Source organism: Echiichthys vipera (assembly GCF_963691815.1).
Source record: "Echiichthys vipera genome assembly, chromosome: 11".
NCBI classification, from domain to species: domain Eukaryota; kingdom Metazoa; phylum Chordata; class Actinopteri; order Perciformes; family Trachinidae; genus Echiichthys; species Echiichthys vipera.
This window is the reverse complement of record NC_139836.1, coordinates 25,287,873-25,304,881: the sequence shown is the minus strand read 5'-3', so window position 1 is coordinate 25,304,881 and position 17,009 is coordinate 25,287,873. Positions and strand designations below refer to the sequence as shown.

General features: G+C 41.4%; 3 protein-coding genes across 3 annotated transcripts; 2 read left to right on the top strand and 1 right to left on the bottom strand.

Moving 5' to 3' along the window:
- Nucleotides 1-926: 926 nt before the first annotated feature.
- Nucleotides 927-7,124, top strand: LOC310953436 (uncharacterized protein; the record flags this gene model as incomplete). The annotated part of the gene is made up of 11 exons (XM_083922474.1): nucleotides 927-1,228; nucleotides 1,642-1,844; nucleotides 2,354-2,476; nucleotides 2,877-3,014; nucleotides 3,175-3,424; nucleotides 3,586-3,787; nucleotides 3,991-4,219; nucleotides 4,505-4,632; nucleotides 5,011-5,165; nucleotides 5,514-5,736; nucleotides 6,985-7,124. Exons 2-11 carry the CDS (start codon nucleotides 1,693-1,695, stop codon nucleotides 7,122-7,124), a joined length of 1,740 nt encoding a protein of 579 aa, XP_083778600.1. The 5' UTR covers nucleotides 927-1,228; nucleotides 1,642-1,692.
- dnaaf10 (dynein axonemal assembly factor 10) lies at nucleotides 6,959-12,257 on the bottom strand (the record flags this gene model as incomplete). The annotated part of the gene is made up of 8 exons (XM_083922931.1): nucleotides 6,959-8,066; nucleotides 8,180-8,277; nucleotides 9,144-9,278; nucleotides 9,808-9,923; nucleotides 10,092-10,193; nucleotides 10,312-10,442; nucleotides 10,620-10,720; nucleotides 12,072-12,257. The coding sequence occupies 8 exons, from the start codon at nucleotides 12,255-12,257 to the stop codon at nucleotides 7,859-7,861; spliced, it is 1,077 nt and encodes a 358-aa protein (XP_083779057.1). The 3' UTR covers nucleotides 6,959-7,858.
- A 347-nt stretch (nucleotides 12,258-12,604) lies between these two features.
- On the top strand, nucleotides 12,605-16,951 carry pno1 (partner of NOB1 homolog). Its single transcript, XM_083923587.1, has 7 exons — nucleotides 12,605-12,884; nucleotides 14,079-14,225; nucleotides 14,342-14,425; nucleotides 15,073-15,133; nucleotides 15,231-15,348; nucleotides 16,490-16,560; nucleotides 16,682-16,951. Exons 1-7 carry the CDS (start codon nucleotides 12,681-12,683, stop codon nucleotides 16,747-16,749), a joined length of 753 nt encoding a protein of 250 aa, XP_083779713.1. The 5' UTR covers nucleotides 12,605-12,680; the 3' UTR covers nucleotides 16,750-16,951.
- The last annotated feature ends 58 nt before the right edge of the window (nucleotides 16,952-17,009 follow it).

Sequence of the window (17,009 nt, the reverse complement as noted above, 5' to 3'; positions counted from 1 at the left end):
TGAAAGAGAGAAGGCGGTCAAATGGAGTATCCTTTTATTGCTCATTATGCAGTGTACTGTGAAGTGTTGTGCTTGAATGAAACAGAAACACACTTTCTAACTTGTTGTGGAGGAGTTTAATATCAGACTCAAACATAATTTCAACTTTTTTGAAGACAGTAAAGCAACCAAATTGTTGAAGTGGCTGTTTTTTTGTTTTGATGGTCACGTCAGTCTAATATGCGTGTAACACCTATCGGCAGTTATTATTACAACAAGTAATGCAAACAGGTAATACAGACAGTGTGAAATGCTGTTTTTCAGCTCAATATATAAACACAAATTATCTTACAACTAGGTGCAAATATTCTCTGATCTTGTTGTCCGATTGTTGTCTGTGTGTATACCTGTGTGTATACCTCACATTTCCACAGGAGATGTGCTTCAGTATGACAATGGCCAGTCTCCTCTGCATAACCTGGAAGAGGCTGCTGTCCACTATGCATCCGCTATCAGACACGGCTCCAGAGAAGCCAGACTCCACTTCCTGCTTGGTCTCGTTCTGGAGGAGCAGCACTACGCTACAGAGATGTACGGCCTCCAGAGAAAGGTGACTAAAAAGCTTCTTGAAGTCTTTTTTATTAAAGGACATTTTTTTATTGTTGTTAAACACATTCCAGCTGAGCAGTTGCTTGGTACAACATGTTAAGGTGGACTTCAAGGATCCTGACTGTTATGTAATGTACCATGCTTAAGGGCTCTTTCCCATGTCCTTCCAATGCAAACACACCTGAAATGTCCTGAAGAATTCAATTCAATTCAGTCAATTTTACTTTATTGTATCTGTAATTGTGCACATGGATGTCTAGGGATTTATCACTTTAAGGAAATATCCGAATAAGACATACATTTTTGAATGCTGATAATGAATCATATTATTGGTGAAAATGTTTATTACATTTGAGAACAGTGAACTGTGCAGCTGAAACCGGCCCAACCTCTCGCCTTTTCATTCATTCATCTCCAGGCTGACAGAGGGAGAGATGAGTTAAGTGATGCCAAATCAACAGCACGCCAGGATGACATCCTTGCTGTATGCAAACTCCACGGTTTCCTCGGCACGCCCACGGCGGAGAACCAGCTGCAGGCCCTGGATAAAGAATATCAGCAGCTCAAAGAGCAGGGACAGTCGGGCAAAGCAGACTATGTTCAGACCCTCTACATTTGGCTCTCCAAGAAATCTGGCAAGGTAACTGTGTCACAAGTCGCTTCTAAGTTTAAATTTAGCTACTTGCTCTAAGAGCACCAGTCAAATTCCAAAACAGTAAATGTCAAAGAGGGATAGATAGCTGAGGACATTACACTCACCATTTAGAAAGTCTTTACAAAGGTTTAGAAACACAGTAATGCTGAGCTTTCATTGCTGATTACTTCTCTTACCTCAGAGTCACTTTGTATCATTTTGCAAATTGAGTTGAGTTTAAGAAAGGAGATTATGATGGCATTTGCCACTGCTAGATGTAGCAAAGAAAGGCAAAGAAACAGTCGCAGCTTACAAATACTTAAGTTAGGCTGTAATGTACAAGGCTGAAAGGCACCTACTAAATAATTACTCATCAATATGTGGCAGAGGAAATTGAACTCCCTCCCTTCCTGCTGCAGGATAGCAGTGCAGCCGTGCGGGATGAAGAGAGCTGTGTCCACCGGGCCCTGATGAAGTACCTTGATGCCTGGTCTCTGAGTCCTGACAGCTGGGAGTACAGCCTACACGTAGGAAGGCTTCTGCTGCTGCAGGGGAGGAGCAGGGAAGCCCTGCAGCACCTCCAGAGTGGCCTGGCACTGCGCCCGCTACATCCTGCACTCAGGTCAGGCCATAGAAGTATTGCAGAAATTCTATTGTGCCAGACGGAAAAAAATATCCCAAATTTAACCTAAAGAGATCAGTAGAAGCAAAGCCTGACAGATGATCAATCTTGAAATTGATTCTAAAGGTCACAGGCAGCCAATGGAAATAATATAGTAGTATGCAAACATGTATTTCAACTCCTGTTAAAAACCTTAGAGCAATCTTTTGTTCAAACTCAAGCTCAGGTATTGACTTGTTGCCAATGCAGGAATAGAGTATCAAGATTTGAAAGCATGCAAATCTGTTTCTGTGTCACTGTTACATAAGAGCAGCTTTGACCAACCTCTCAACCTGCTCTTCAAATGTTTATGACCCTAAAACCCCTATATGATGTCATATCATATCAACTCAAAAAACAGGAGTCTAACATGTGAGGCACAGCTGGGTACATGTGGTCTACATTTACTTGTAAAACTACAGAGTCAGAACTAGTTAAGCTAACATCTCTCTTTACATTCATTTCCTCAGATTCTTCACAGGGCTGGCTCTGCTGCAGCAGGAGCAAAAAGCCTCTGAGGACACAGAGAAGGAGGCTGCTCTATTCTTACAACAGGGACTGGAGCACTTTGTCAGCCAGCGCTGCAGCAAGAGGTTTGTGTGTCTCTGTATGTGTGTGTGGTGGAGGTGGATGCATTAAGTGAGAGAGGGGAGGAGTGTGAGGGCATGACAGTAATCAGTAATGTACCAGGATGTTCTGCCTGCAGGAGGGAGAATCGGATAGTGAAATTGAAACACATTGACACACCATCTGTGGTGGAGTTTTCCACTAACCACCATCTTTGTCAGTTACTGGAGCCAGAAAATCCAAATATGGGCAAAACACAAAAAGCCAGATTTAAAGAGGCACAAGTTTGGGGGAAGATTTAGAGATATGAATGAATGTTGAAAAAGGAGCCTCTGCAGTCGTCTGTTTTGCTTGTATGTAAGTTCATCATGTTAATCACAGCTGTGTTTTCTATGCTGTCATTCCTTTTCATGGTGTTATCTACAGTTGGGTGGAGCAGGATCCACCCGACCCTCTGTCCAGCCTCAGCACACAGTTCCTGCGAGGCCTTCTCACTCTGGGCCAGCTGCGGCAGAGAAACACACGGTCTGAGAAGGCCATGAGTTCGGAGCAGGTCTATCACATGTATGAGACAAATCAGTAGTTTTGTTTAGACATTTTATTGGTGATATACCATCTTTACGCAGTGAAAACATGTGAAAAGTCTCAACATTCACATTAGTATGACCCAGTTTAATAAGTGCTTAAAACCCTGTGTGCTTGCCTCTGTGCTGGAATGCTTCAGTGTAGCAGTGCTGACTGCCCAGAGTGTGAGTCAGTGTGTGTGTCGTGGTGAGGTGAGGGGGCAGCTGGAGTGGGTGCTCTTGGATGCTCAATTTGCCCTACTGCAGAGGCTGATCCAGCAGGGTGAGCGCCACGCCACGCCTGGCATAGAGAGGCAGTCACTGGTTGCAAAGAGATGCCAGGCTCTCACAGCTCTCATACGCCTCACCTCTATTGCCCCCTGTCAGGAGCTGCTGGACATGCAGGAGAGGGTAGGAGTTTGCTCTGTTTCAAAGTTGACAGTACCACAGAACTCTACCATTGTTGCTATGCGTTGAAACACCATAGCTAGTCCATTTATTGACTGGTATGTGTGCGTGACCGAGAAATAAGACCTATACCTTCTGTCTCCCTCCACTGCTGCTGTGTACAGGCATGCCAACTAGCAGTGGTGACCACACCGCGGGACAGCCACGCACTGTGTCTCTTGGGTCTGGCACAGCTGGCTCAATATGACAACAACCCAAATTCTGACAGGTCAAAGGAAGCCATAACTGAGGCCTGCTTCAGCTTCCAGGCCAGCATTGAGCTGGAAAACAAGCCTCAGAGCGGAGAGCCACTTGAACAGCTGAGCAGTGAGTCTGTTAGTGTACTTAGTGTCTGTGAGTCTCACCCAGAGTCACAGCTGGCGAGCAGAGAATAACACAGAGATGGGCCTAATCTTACATTTATGTGAAAATTTAATGCGGGGCACCAAACAAACTTTTTCCATTAAACAATTATGATTACTCGTGGAAATAATTTCCACGTTGACATTAACCATCCCCTCTTTGCTCAGAACAAAAATGGTGGCAGGATCGGCAGGAGGCTGAAAATGAGAAAGCTGCCAAGCCGACCATGGGGCCCTCTGACACCAGTGTGGCCAAGAGAGGAGCTAAGCGGGGCAGGGGAGGACCAGGTCAAGGGCGTGTGGCAGCAGCAGTAACCAAAGCTCCTGCTCCACCCCCGCTAGCTCCCATCAGGGGAGGGAAAGCTGCCCAGCCTCCAGCCAAAACCCCTGCAGCCAGGTGAGTCACACTGGCAGCGTTTGACCACACTGTTATGTGGTTGTCTGTAGATGTTAGTTCACATTTATTTGTTCATGGACGATTTCCTGTGCGTACTTTTCTCAGTCCTATCCTGCTTCATATTCATGTTAACTACAATATTTTACTGATAGCCGACCCGGGCAGCTTCACTAGAACAAGTTTACAGTTTTTTTCCTGCTTAATTTGCGTAATGACATTATCAAAACTTAGACTTGTGTCTTTAATCCATTTCAGAGCTTATGTATTATATGTTCTCTCCTGTAGGGGGAGAGCTGGAGCAACAGCCAAGCCATATACATCAGTCAAACCCTCCAACAATGGTACTAAACCCCAGCTCACTGCCAACAAGTCTAGACAGGACTGTTGTCCTGATGCTGTTGAGACAGAGAAGGGTAAGGCATGACAAAAGCATTGATAGTGGCATACATAGAAATGTGAAAACCCTTCTTCTCCACAGTCTTTCATGATTTGGGGGACACAATGATGTATTTGTCATGATATATTTATTTCCCAATCTAAATGATAACTGTTCAAACACAGGTGTGTCACATCACACCTCACACTGAATTTTACATGCAGGGACATTCTTGCAGGAATGTGTAAACATTAAACAGGTCAAATCAGATTCACTTTGAATAACAATTGTGTCATTGTGAAACCTCATTATATGATGCATGAAATAATATCAGCAACATGCACCTTTTAGCCTCTTCTTCCTGGGTTTGTCAAAGGTGATTATTATACTTTGTATGTGTTAATTGTGTATTCAGAGCCTGCTGCGGCGGAGACAGTGAGCGTGTCCAGTCCGGTGAACCGCAGGTCTCATATCTCACGGCTGGGTCTGGCCCGTGCCCTCTCCCGCTCTGCAGACGGCCAGGACCATGCAAAACAGCTCTACCAAGAGGTCATCTCCATGGCACCAGGGGTCAGTCATTATCTGCTGCAATTACATTTCAGACATTTCCTAAATTCCTTTACAATGCAGCTTACAATGGTTATAAAATAAAATAACATCACAAGTTTCACACCCACCTAACTGAGTTGGTGATTAAATCCAGTGGTATGGTAGGTCTGATGGCCCACACTGGCTTGACAGAGAGGCTAGTGCAGTTTTACTCGAAAAAAATAGTCGAAACAACTTTTGCAAGGTGCAGAAGTTGCAAGTAAAGGAAGCTATTTATAGAGATTTTCAAGCAGCTGGCAGATTTCTTGTGTTGCTTTCCCTCAGTTGATGTAATCCAGATAAGATGTGGTTAATTGACTGACTGTCCAGGTCCACGATGCCTACATTGAGCTTGTACAACTGCTGGAGCCATCGGACCCTCAGGCTGCAGTGGAGGTGTACTGCAGATTCCCTCTGAAGCCTGTGGCCGAGCAAAGCTTCGATGATGCCTTCATCACAGGAGAGATCGTCCGCATGCTGATGACGCTGGAGCTGTATGACCATCCACAGCTGGGCCCCAGCCTCATAGCATACGGCAAAGTCATGGGCCTAAGTGATTACTTTTACTTTATTATAAATACTGTACACATAGTTATTTCTGGAAGAAGTCCAAACTCAGCAATAGTAGAACTGTTAGCAAACTTAAAGGTTGAATATTTAGAATCTTTATTAAAAGCTTTGTTTAAAAATAAATTTAAAAAAATACACCCACGGGGCGTTTTGAGGGGTACAGAATGAAAGTATTGCTTTTCCCTAAAAATATATATTAAGTCTGAATTTATATTATTAAAAATAACATTTTGATGGGTTTGACAATGACTTTCTGTCACATTCTGTTTACATTGTACCAGCCAATACTGTCCAGCCAATAGTGTCCTGCATTGCGGGTTGCTAGAGTTGTCTGTTGTTCGGCTACAGAAACAAGGAATCATTTTGAGTTGAGAGGTAGCTAATCAGTTACACATCACTCGAAGAAAAAAGACTGACTAACGTTAAATACTGTTGTAAACGAACCTGGCAACCGGACTGCTGGAATTGTTTTTTTGACTACGATCTTGAGACAGATGGCGGTGTTCTGCTCATTCTCCATATTCAACCTTTAAGTTATTTGCAGGAATAAATGTTTTTAAAGTTTAAGAAAATGGGTACTTGAGACAGAATAGTTTATATATTATTTAATAATTTTAGACCAACATGAACAGAATCTGGTCAAATACTGCAGTATTTGCAGATTAGTCATTAAGATCGCCAGGCACAGAAACATATGAACCAACTCTCAAATGATTTTGTAAAAAATAAAACAGTGGCATTGTTAATGCTCTACGACAAACTCCACCCTTCTTGAATGCCAGGCGTGTTTAAACAAATACTGCACTGACTATTCATTTGCAAACCATGATCTGATGAGTAGTTACCATGACGATACTTAACAAAGGTGTTGTTTAAATACAGTGTTTTATTGAAAACATGCAGCCAGGCCCATGTGACATAATGCTATTTATAGAGATGTATCACCATAGATTTATTATATATATATATATATATATATATATATATCCATGTGTATCATATTCAACTGGTGCAACATACATGCAACATGAAGGCACAAGGCAAGTCAGACTAGGATGATTTAATCAGTTTAAGATGTCCAATATTTTATTAGAACTTGAAAACTCACATGAGATGTTTGATTTAAAAATGAAAACACACTGTGTCACATACACAATGTGACAAAAATGTCCTATTTAAGCATTTGTGTGTCTGCAGTCATGTCGATGTAGTAATCTGTGGTTGTTTGTAGGTTGCATAGAAAGATACATCGACATATTGGATGGGAAGTCCATGACCAAGCTGCTGATGAGTGTGTACACGAGGATCAACGACAGGCAGGAGGGCGATGAGGAGCTACAGGATTTCTTCAGGTTCAAATGTTGGATATGATAATGCCTGTATATAATAACCTGTATGTATAGTTTTGAATCCTTGAGTGACTCACAGTTTGCTGATTTTACACTTTGTGTTAATAGACGTTGTAATCTTTAACTGATGTTATGAAGGACACTATCTTTTTCTCAAAAGACACATTTAATTTGGAAAACACACTTTTCAGTAAAAATGACATATCAAAGTAATAACTTTATCAATAGACAAAACTGGTGGACAACCGCATTCACCAACAGTGCAACGAAAAAGCAGGTGTTTCAGTCAATATCCTGCAGAAACTGAAACTGATACAGAAATAAAATCTTGATCCCCAAAGTGGTGTTTAAAACCAGAGGGTATATGACTAATTCTTTCATCCCAATAAAAGCTTTTTGGATAATACATTGTGTTATAGGACTATTTCTCTGTACTACAGCATAGCGTTTTCTGCAGGGCTCTGCCAGGCATGACACATTTTCAGGGATAGCATTCAAAGACAAAACAGCATGTCAGCAACAAAAGAACTTCAAGTTGATTCAATTTTTTTTTCTGGCAAGACAAGTTTTCAGATCAGTATCAGTTGTACAAAATCTAGATGGACAGCTGCTGAGAAAGTTGTTGTCTTCTAACAAAAGACACGGCCTCATACAAAGGCAGTGATTTTACACACTGTTGGTGCATCTCTGCAGTTGTCTCATTTCGTATCAGGCTGCACAGATCATGACCATCAGTCTTTGTTGTGGTCTCCTTTTTCACGCCACGTTGAGTTTGGTGACGATGAGCACACGGACGGACTGGTCAAAGCTGGAACACACACACAGGCCCTGCTTGTCGGGGCTCCAGTCAAGGCTGGCGATGGGCTGCGTGGACAGAGTGACGTTCTGTAGGAGGTTGACGGAGCCAGCTACGCCCACGTCCATGTCATCGGAATCTTTCTTGCTTCTCTGAGCGGGATACTCGCTGGACATGTCATCAAAGATATTTTAGAGATTAGTTTCTAGTAAAGCAGAAATTTAGATTCTTATAAAACAACTTAAAATAGGTCAAAACATGGTTAAAGATGGATTACTTACTATTTCCATAGATGTAAGTTGCCTGCTCCCCCTGCCGTCATAAAGATTTCTCTGTTTTGAGGCAGATGTCTCACCTGCCAGATGGTCGACTTATGAGCCTAAAATAAAAACCAGGGATTATTTACTTCCCAAAACAATGACGAGTAATGGCAAAGTGCATACCTAGAACCTTTCAAGACACTGTAAACCTGTGTAAGAAAGCTCTGAACAACTGAGGGTCAAATAATGCAGTCACTTCAACAGTGTTTGACTCTTCCTTTGGTATTTCTTCAAGTTATGTCAATGATAGAATACTGTAGTGTTACCCTAGTGTGAATTTCCCCTATGTTAACTGGCCTTCATAAAAATACTGGCAACAGAAGTATGAGTTTATTGAAAGTCTGGTTTCAGAAACAATATGGTAATGCAACACATAAATTAGTGGCATGGAAACGATATCTACTTGACAAAAACAGCAACGGGGGCTGTCCGAGTCCACTAGCCACTTTCATGGACAGTTTTTCTACACTTAAAGCCACACTGACGTTTTATTTTAGACCCAAAAAAATGGAACTTTATGATTCATGGTTGGAGAAATTGGTGTGCCAAATGTTGATCGCTCAGAAGAACTGGACAAATATTTAGAAAGCCGAGGCCTCTGATCGCTCAGAGCTAGCAAACACTTGGTGTGCCGGGCTGTGCACTAACGCTGCTTTAAGTGTGTTTTTCTAGCAGTTTCCCACAAAAAGCTACACTTGTCTCTCCTCGCAGGCCAAGTGTCGTTTTTGGCCGGTGTCACAAAGCCACGGAGGATATAAGACAAACACGACCCCAAACGCTTCCAGCTGTGAAAATGGTCAAAACGCTGTGCGCCCCTCTGTACCACACCGATGTGAAAATAATAATAACGATAATAACCTTTTGACATTTTTCCCATACATGGGAGCCAAACGTCCGTCTGACTCCCTCTACACAGGTCAATTACCTTTTCGGAAACAGAGGCGAAGCCCTTGGTGGGGTGTTGGGTCCTCATGTCGAAGACGTGGAATTTTCCCTCCAGTGACGTGGCCACCAGTTTGTTCATGTTGATGTCTTTCCTGTCAAACTCCACACAGCATACCTGGTCGTGATGTAAGAAAAAGTTAGCAATCACTCCCTGGACATTTATCACATGGCGTGGCTCCATCACAAACTTTTCTCAACACAACCGCATGCACTGGCAGGTTCGCCTACATTTTGGAGGCGATGAATAAGAGAGACGGCTGTGTAATAAAAGCAGTGCTTTGTATACGGCGTGTGAACGGAACATAAATTCACCTCAGATTTCCCTTGGGTTTTATGTACAGTCTGACTGGGAAGTCATTTTCAGCTCAGTCTCCACATCGGTCCCTGTTGGTGTCTACGTTCTGATTCAAGTGAAGGCTGCGGTGCAAAATAAATAACGCGCGTTCGGACAGTTTATCCTCATAACAAAGTCAGTCCTAAATGTGAGGACTACTCTTTGTGTTTCAGAGATAATGTGTTTTTCTTGCTGTGGTGCCACACTGTCTACATAACTAGAGAAATCAAGTGTTAAACATCGACAATGTGACAAAACTCACGTGCCACATTAGCTTGAGTTTTAATGTTTTACCAAATGTTCACCTCACCCCGTTTTTGATGTTGGTTTCCCACCGTAGGGACATATTCCGCAGGTCAAAGAGTTTGATGTCCCCGTTGTCGTAGCCAGCACACACGCAGCGGTCCTGATCGTTGAAGGCATGACCTGTAATGGGGGCGTCAAAGGAAAATGAACAGTGCTTTCATTCACTATGGCAAAGGAACACTTAACCAATGTGTATTTGGAAAACAGGCACCTGAAACTGGACCTAAAAGGGTCTAAAGGTTGTGGATGTCAGTACTTTCAAAAGTTGAAAACTTATATTTCACACACCAAATGCAACAGTCCAGCAGTCCCTCTTGGTTTCTCCTTCCATGGGCTCCATGTTGGCTACAGGCGAGTCCTTCTGTCTGGGATCCCACACCTTCACCGTCCCTGTAACACCCAAGGGAATCTAACATTTAAGCATTTAAACTTATTTCTGCGTTTATGTCACTGCTGTGAAAAGGTGTTAATGGTAAATGACTGCGTTACACTTTCTCAGTGCTTTTACCATCTCTGCTTCCGGTGACTATCTCAGGAGCACCATCGCCAATCCCCAGGCCTCCAACGGCATCAATGCTATTCACTATCTCTTTGTGGGCCTTTACGTTGTACACTGGCACTTCAGGCATCTCCAGATTCCTGCAGACAACAAAAGCATCTGCGCTGAAGGAACCGGTCGACTTAAAAACAGGGTCAGTGTGACCTCACTTTGTCAGACAGTAATCCATCTTAGAAATATTGAACGACTAAGAAGCCAGTTATAACTATTCATTCAAGCTTTTGGAATTAAACAGTTCTTTTTTTCTTAATATATACCATATGTTGAGATTTCCTTCAAAATCCCCAGTTGCTATGTGTCTTTGTTGAAGAGAGGTGGCCCCGAATGTCCCACACTTTATGGGTTTAGGTTTCTCTACCTGAAACATATGAAGCAAGATGTTCTTTAGCTCCAAGGATGGGAGAATGCAACAAGCAATGCAAAAAGCAGTGAAATATCATTAAAGAAAAAAACACCATATACTCTTTTTGGGTTCCATCTTGAGCAGTGTGTTAATGGTAAACATCACAAATTCAAACAGGTGGCAGTTCATTCAATTTAAAATGACCCAGATACAATCAAACACTGACTCATTAACCACAAATTAAGAACTATAAATGAATCCTCCAGACCAGGGTCTACTGCAGGGTCTTATATTTCCTCACACTAATAAACCCGGTGCTGTTACGGTTTCCAAGCTGCTTCATCACTCTACTAACCCAACACCTTCTCTTTACGCTTGAAGTGAGACTTTTCTTATGATGACTCTCATTTAAAAACATTTAAAGCTCTTGACACTGCTCAGGTGAGATGTGTGGCCTGGTCATTACCCTGGTTCACCATAGCTACAGGGTCTGTGCATTGAAGGACCTGTTGAGCGTAATAGTTTGTAACCTCTTAGATCTAATAGTGCTGTTGATTAGTGCCTTTGGACAGGCCCACTAGGGAGGCCAAGAAGCCGTTTACAGTTTATGTTTCTTTATTTTGTTTAAAAGTGGATAGTGCACATGAATTCATTTGAGTCCATCATGTCAATGTGCCAGATTTAGACATGCAAGCTAATTTTCATCTGCATATTGGACATTATATTGCAAAATCCAGCATATTTGTTTTACAACACAGCACAAAGCCCAGACATGTGAACACATAAGCTTAGACAAAAACACAGGCACAATTAAAAGCTCATAGACAGTGACACAAATAAAGGCACAGACAAAAGCAAAGGGATGAGCTCATATTAAATCACATACACACAAAAGCAAAGGTATGAGCTCATTTTAAATCACATAAACACAAATAAAAGAACATAAACAGTGACACAAATAAAGGCACAGACAAAAGCAAAGGGATGAGCTCATATTAAATCACATAAACACAAATAAAAGAACATAAACAGTGACACAAATAAAGGCACAGACAAAAGCAAAGGGATGAGCTCATATTAAATCACATAAGAACACATATGCACAGGTAATTTAAGCACATAAGCACAGACAACATGTTTAATTTTCCAGTAACCACTGGTTTATAAATCTGGACCCTTAAGCTCTTGACTAGTAGAGGTCATCCTCTGTCTTACGTTTACGTGTTGCTATGGAGACAGTAACATAGCAAGACTTTTCTAGAACATAACGTAGATGAGCTAGCTAACCCTAAAAGAAGCCGTTTACACTGTGTATTTCTGAGGGGGGAAAGGGGCAAAAAAAATAAAATTTAAAAATGTTGTGTACCTCCTTGATGAGCTGAGCCTCTCCGTGCTGCACTTCGTATATCTGCATCACCCCGGTCCCTCTCGCAAAGTTCCCGAGGCAGACAAACTTCGCGCTGCAGGGGATCCATTTACTCTCAAACACCGTGTAGTTCAAACTCTTCTGAACATGCGCGATAATCTGGGGCTTTGCTAGTGGGGATGACATCTTTGCTGTCTGGGAGAATAGAGAATAATATCCAAAACGGTTAACTTGTTCTTGTAAAAGTACCAAGAAGACCCGTCCAATGCAGCTCGCTGCCAAAACAAATGACGTTAAAACTGTCCAGCAACTGAGAGTGAGGTTGCCCAAAGATATGCCTGACAAAATGTATATAATTCAAGTATGTTTTATGAAATTCCTATAAACACATAATGTATCCAAATATTTAATTATTCAAAAGGCAATGTTATTAACCAGCTGAGACATACTTGTCAATTACAACACGAGTATTTAATATTCTATTTCTACAGGCATCGACGAAGCAGCTGTTTGGGTCCTTTCAGTTACACGAGTTCACCCTCATGCATGTAGCAGCCACAGTTGCCGGACTTTTTTACTTTTTAGTCTGATATTAAATTAGTTTCAGGGATGGATACTGACACAAATAACACCCCAGACGTTGCCGCTGCCGCCGCCGTGGAGAGTAAAGACGACACGGAGTCTTTCACGAAGGTTAAGTCTAAAAAGACCCAGAAACGAAAACGGGAACAAGACGGTGTGGACATGGACACAGAGGGGCCCGTGGCGAGCAAGCGGCCGCAGTTTCCCCCAATTTCAAGCGACAAGTTAAAGGTAAGGTCATCCCGTGGACACGTACTCTGTGTGGTGTCTTCATTGTCATCCAGTATGATTCTAATAAGTGTTTATTTATTGTTATTTGTCACAAAGTAGCTTGGAAGTATTTCGCGCCTGCGCAGTATGGTCTGCTGACTGCACTAAATAAAGCTACTCGTTGGGCATCCACTGGAATCACCCCCCAATTTTATTTGTTTCTTAAATTAATTTAAAATATACTTAAAGTCTTTTAAATTGGTAAATGGAAGAAAATTGATAACGAAATTGTATGATATTCTAAAACACTTCCCCACTGTTTCCACTTACTGAAATTAAACTATTTCCCTTTGGATGTAAAATTATTTTTTAATGAATTAATTTAAAAACACTTCCTTTGTAATGCATTATTCAGTCTGTGTATCAAAATGACTATATTTGAATGCAATGCTGTTGTGCCATACATTTTTTGCAGTGTATAAATAGAGATGTTGCCATATCTATTTTGTACATTATCAATCCAGCGGTAAAATAAAGCCACCTGTTGTGCAGTAGGGGAGCAAAGCACTAATAACTAGTCTGCAGTTCCATTGCTCTTCTAGCCCTTATTGAGTGTTTGTAGCTTTTGAGGCTGTTAACCTTAAATTCACTGCACAATTCCCAACACTGCTTTAATGCAATGGCTGCAGTCACTAGCTCAAGTTTCAAATTATGTATCGTCATATGCAAAGCAACACATATAAACAGTGGCTAGCAATGGAACTATTATACCCCAGGCTCCCTCTAACAATGCTAATGCAAATACTTAATAAACAGGAAGTTTTTAAATGCAAAACTTTGGATACGCTCATGAAAAATCCATATATAGCTCATATCTACCCAACAGTGTTAGGAATAGTGAGATCACCCACAACTTCAAAAATAACAGTGCAGATGAATGCATCTGTAATTAGATACTGAAAAGGTCAATCAGTCATAATGATGAGTGTGCATTAATGTTAATACCTAGGTACATTGTGCTGCTAATACTGCACATTGTTTTATGTAATGTGGACTGCCCTACTTTAGCTTTTATTTGTGTGTTTTTAAATGAAGACATTGTTAGAGTTCCTAACTTTCAGTAACTAAAATGGTATCCCAATGTAGTACCGTTTAAACACAGCTGTGTTATTGTTGTTACACATTCTGGTTCTGATTGTTTCATGTGTGCTTCAGGGACCAGATGAGATGCGCAAAATTGCCGTCCCGGCCCACAGGTACACCCCGCTGAAGGAGAACTGGCTGAAGATTTTCACCCCCATTGTAGAGAACCTGCAGCTTCAAGTTAGATTTAACCTCAAAACTAGGAATGTTGAAATCAAAGTAAGTTTTCCCATCCCGGCTTTTTTACGCAAATGCCCATCTGCACTGTTTTTCTTCTGGTACCCACACTTTTGTCCACAGTGTGTGTAATACACCTCTCTTCTATCTTCTTCCAGACGTGCAAAGAAACACAGGACATCGGCTCGCTCACAAAAGCAGCAGATTTTGTTAAAGCCTTTGTTCTGGGATTCCAGGTTGAAGTAAGTTCACTAATGAACAGTTTTGCTGAACTGTGCTTGTTTTCATTTCATGTCTGAGGCATGGCTGTTACGTTATCAGGTTTCCCCAGTGTGGTTTTGTACAACATGCGTGTTTGTCAACCAACGTAAAGGATTAGATCTAATTACCTCATCTCGATCTAATTATTGTTGGTGTGCTGATGTTAAAATGTCATCAACAAGTCAGTGCCATCTACTGCCAATGAGATGAAGCCACGAGGAAACCTCCTGTAAAGCCTGCAGTGCATTTTGTAGTTTTTATTTTATTGCTCTAATAATTATGACAGATATGTCTTCATTTGAAGTTACATTTAAAGCACAAGTTCATTCTTTAAGTATTGTCAGCTTTCCCAGGCTGCAGTGGTCACATTTTTAGTTTGGCAGAAGAAGAATTAAGAAGAATTACTTTATTTTTATCCCACAGGGGGAAATTCAATTTTCACTCTTATTATCATACATGTTACACACACAGGCCCGAAATACACACATGCACAACCAGGACCTATACATGCAATTGAGGAGAGATGTTAGAGCAAGAAACTGCCACAACATTTAATTCTTGATGTTTTGTCGATGTCCCTGAACCCTTTTTTTATTTTGACTTGTGACGCAACACCTTCTCTTCGCAGGACGCCTTAGCTCTCATCAGGTTAGACGAGCTTTTCCTAGAAAGCTTTGATGTCACAGATGGTAAGGTTGTTTTTTTTGTCCCCTGGTGCAAAATCATCTCAACGTCTAATCACTTTGTGTGTATTTAACCGTTTTCTCTTGGTGTGTGTCTCGGCAGTGAAACCTCTGAAGGGAGACCACTTATCCAGAGCCATCGGAAGAATAGCGGGGAAGGGGGGCAAAACCAAATTCACCATCGAAAACGTCACAAAGACTCGCATTGTGCTCGCGGAGACGTGAGTACTCTTCCTGCAGCGTTACTGTAAAATGAGCGTTTTCCTGTTACTACTTTATTTCCATGATTATTAATCAAGTCAGTTATTTTTTAAAATCAATGATTGTGTTGCCTTTATTTGCAGTTCAACATTGTAACTGAAGTTAGTGGATTCCTCTAAGACAAATATTACAAAGACACTATAAAGATTTGTGGATTAAGACTGTAATCAAAATATGTTTTCACATTTCAACACACTTTGAAAACTTAACAATTCATAGATCTTTTATTCTGCTTATACAGCGCAAGACCTGTCAGTAGAACACATCACTATTGTCAGGTTTGGTGTTTAGTTTTAAAATGCAGAAGCGCACCGTTGTGATTAAGAGTTATTTAGCGACAATCGCGACTTCTTCCCGTTTTTCTCAAACACAAGCAGAGGGGTCGAGGTACCACAGAGAAATGTCTCATTTCACACACACACACACACACACACACACACACACACACACACACACACACACACACACACACACACACGGACACACACTGTAATTTCACTACTTTTGGTAAATAGAAATAAAACAAATTACCGTTTTCAAACTAAAAATTTAAATGGACTCCTTCGTATTGTTTTGATCATCACAGCAGAAAAACTTTGCGTCATGTCACCCGACCTTACAGCTGCACACAATGGCCGTCAGTTCAGACCATTTGAGCTTGCTGTCCTGGAAATATGGACATTATTGATATTGGTTGTTGAAGTTACTGTTAAATGTCTGAGAAAGAGTTATTTCCTTTTACTCTGCTAAAATCGTATTCAGAACAGACTTGACTTGAAGGCCTGTTGAGGCTACAATAAATAGGCTCATCAAAATATATGTATATATTGTTTAATTGTTGTTGTTTACTTTTTCATTATAGTGATAATTGATAAAATCATAGATCAAATTTGACAGTTGTCTTGTCCCACGGCAACACTAAAAACATAGCTGTGTTTGCATCGATAAGACAACTGAAGCAGATATTTAAAAATGCAAAATTACTTTCCCTATTTACTTTTATATACAGCAATTGTCAAACTAATTCAATTACTTTGAGACAATTGTAATTGATTGCACAATCCTGAAAAATGTAACCCTCCTTCATTTGTCTCTCAACAGAAAAGTTCACATATTAGGGTCTTTCCAGAATATCAAGATGGCCCGGACAGCAATATGTAACTTGATCTTAGGTGAGATATTGTTCTTACGTTTGATTAATACAGTAAAACAATACGGTGGATATTTTCGGGAACTATTTGAATCCACATGTAGCGCCGAGAAGTGACTAAAACCCCCTTTCTGCCGCTACAGGAAGTCCACCTTCAAAGGTCTACGGCAACATCAGGGTGGTGGCGAGCCGATCCGCAGAGAGATTCTGACGTGCGATTGGCTGCTGCATGTATTTATCCCCCCTCCCCCGTCAGCTGGGGGAATTCCCACGTTGAGCTTTTGGATTGACGCCTCAGGTTTCTCTGTCGTGGCCTCGTGCATCACGCTGACACGCAGCTGACGTTTATGCATGATGCACGCATAAACAGAGTTCAGTTGTTTAGAAGCATACGTTTGTGTAAATAAATAATTTCAATCCCCACGAACAAATGAGTATAACTGTGTCACTGAAGTGTTTTGGACCAGGAAG

What these genes read in the sequence shown, in the direction of transcription:
- pno1 (XM_083923587.1), top strand. Translation starts at nt 12,681, where the DNA reads ATGGATACTGACACAAATAACACCCCAGACGTTGCCGCTGCCGCCGCC. An exon ending in CTAGGAATGTTGAAATCAAA is followed by an intron (nt 14,226 to 14,341) that starts GTAAGTTTTCCC and finishes ATCTTCTTCCAG; the next exon opens with ACGTGCAAAGAAACACAGGA. An exon ending in AATATGTAACTTGATCTTAG is followed by an intron (nt 16,561 to 16,681) that starts GTGAGATATTGT and finishes CTGCCGCTACAG; the next exon opens with GAAGTCCACCTTCAAAGGTC.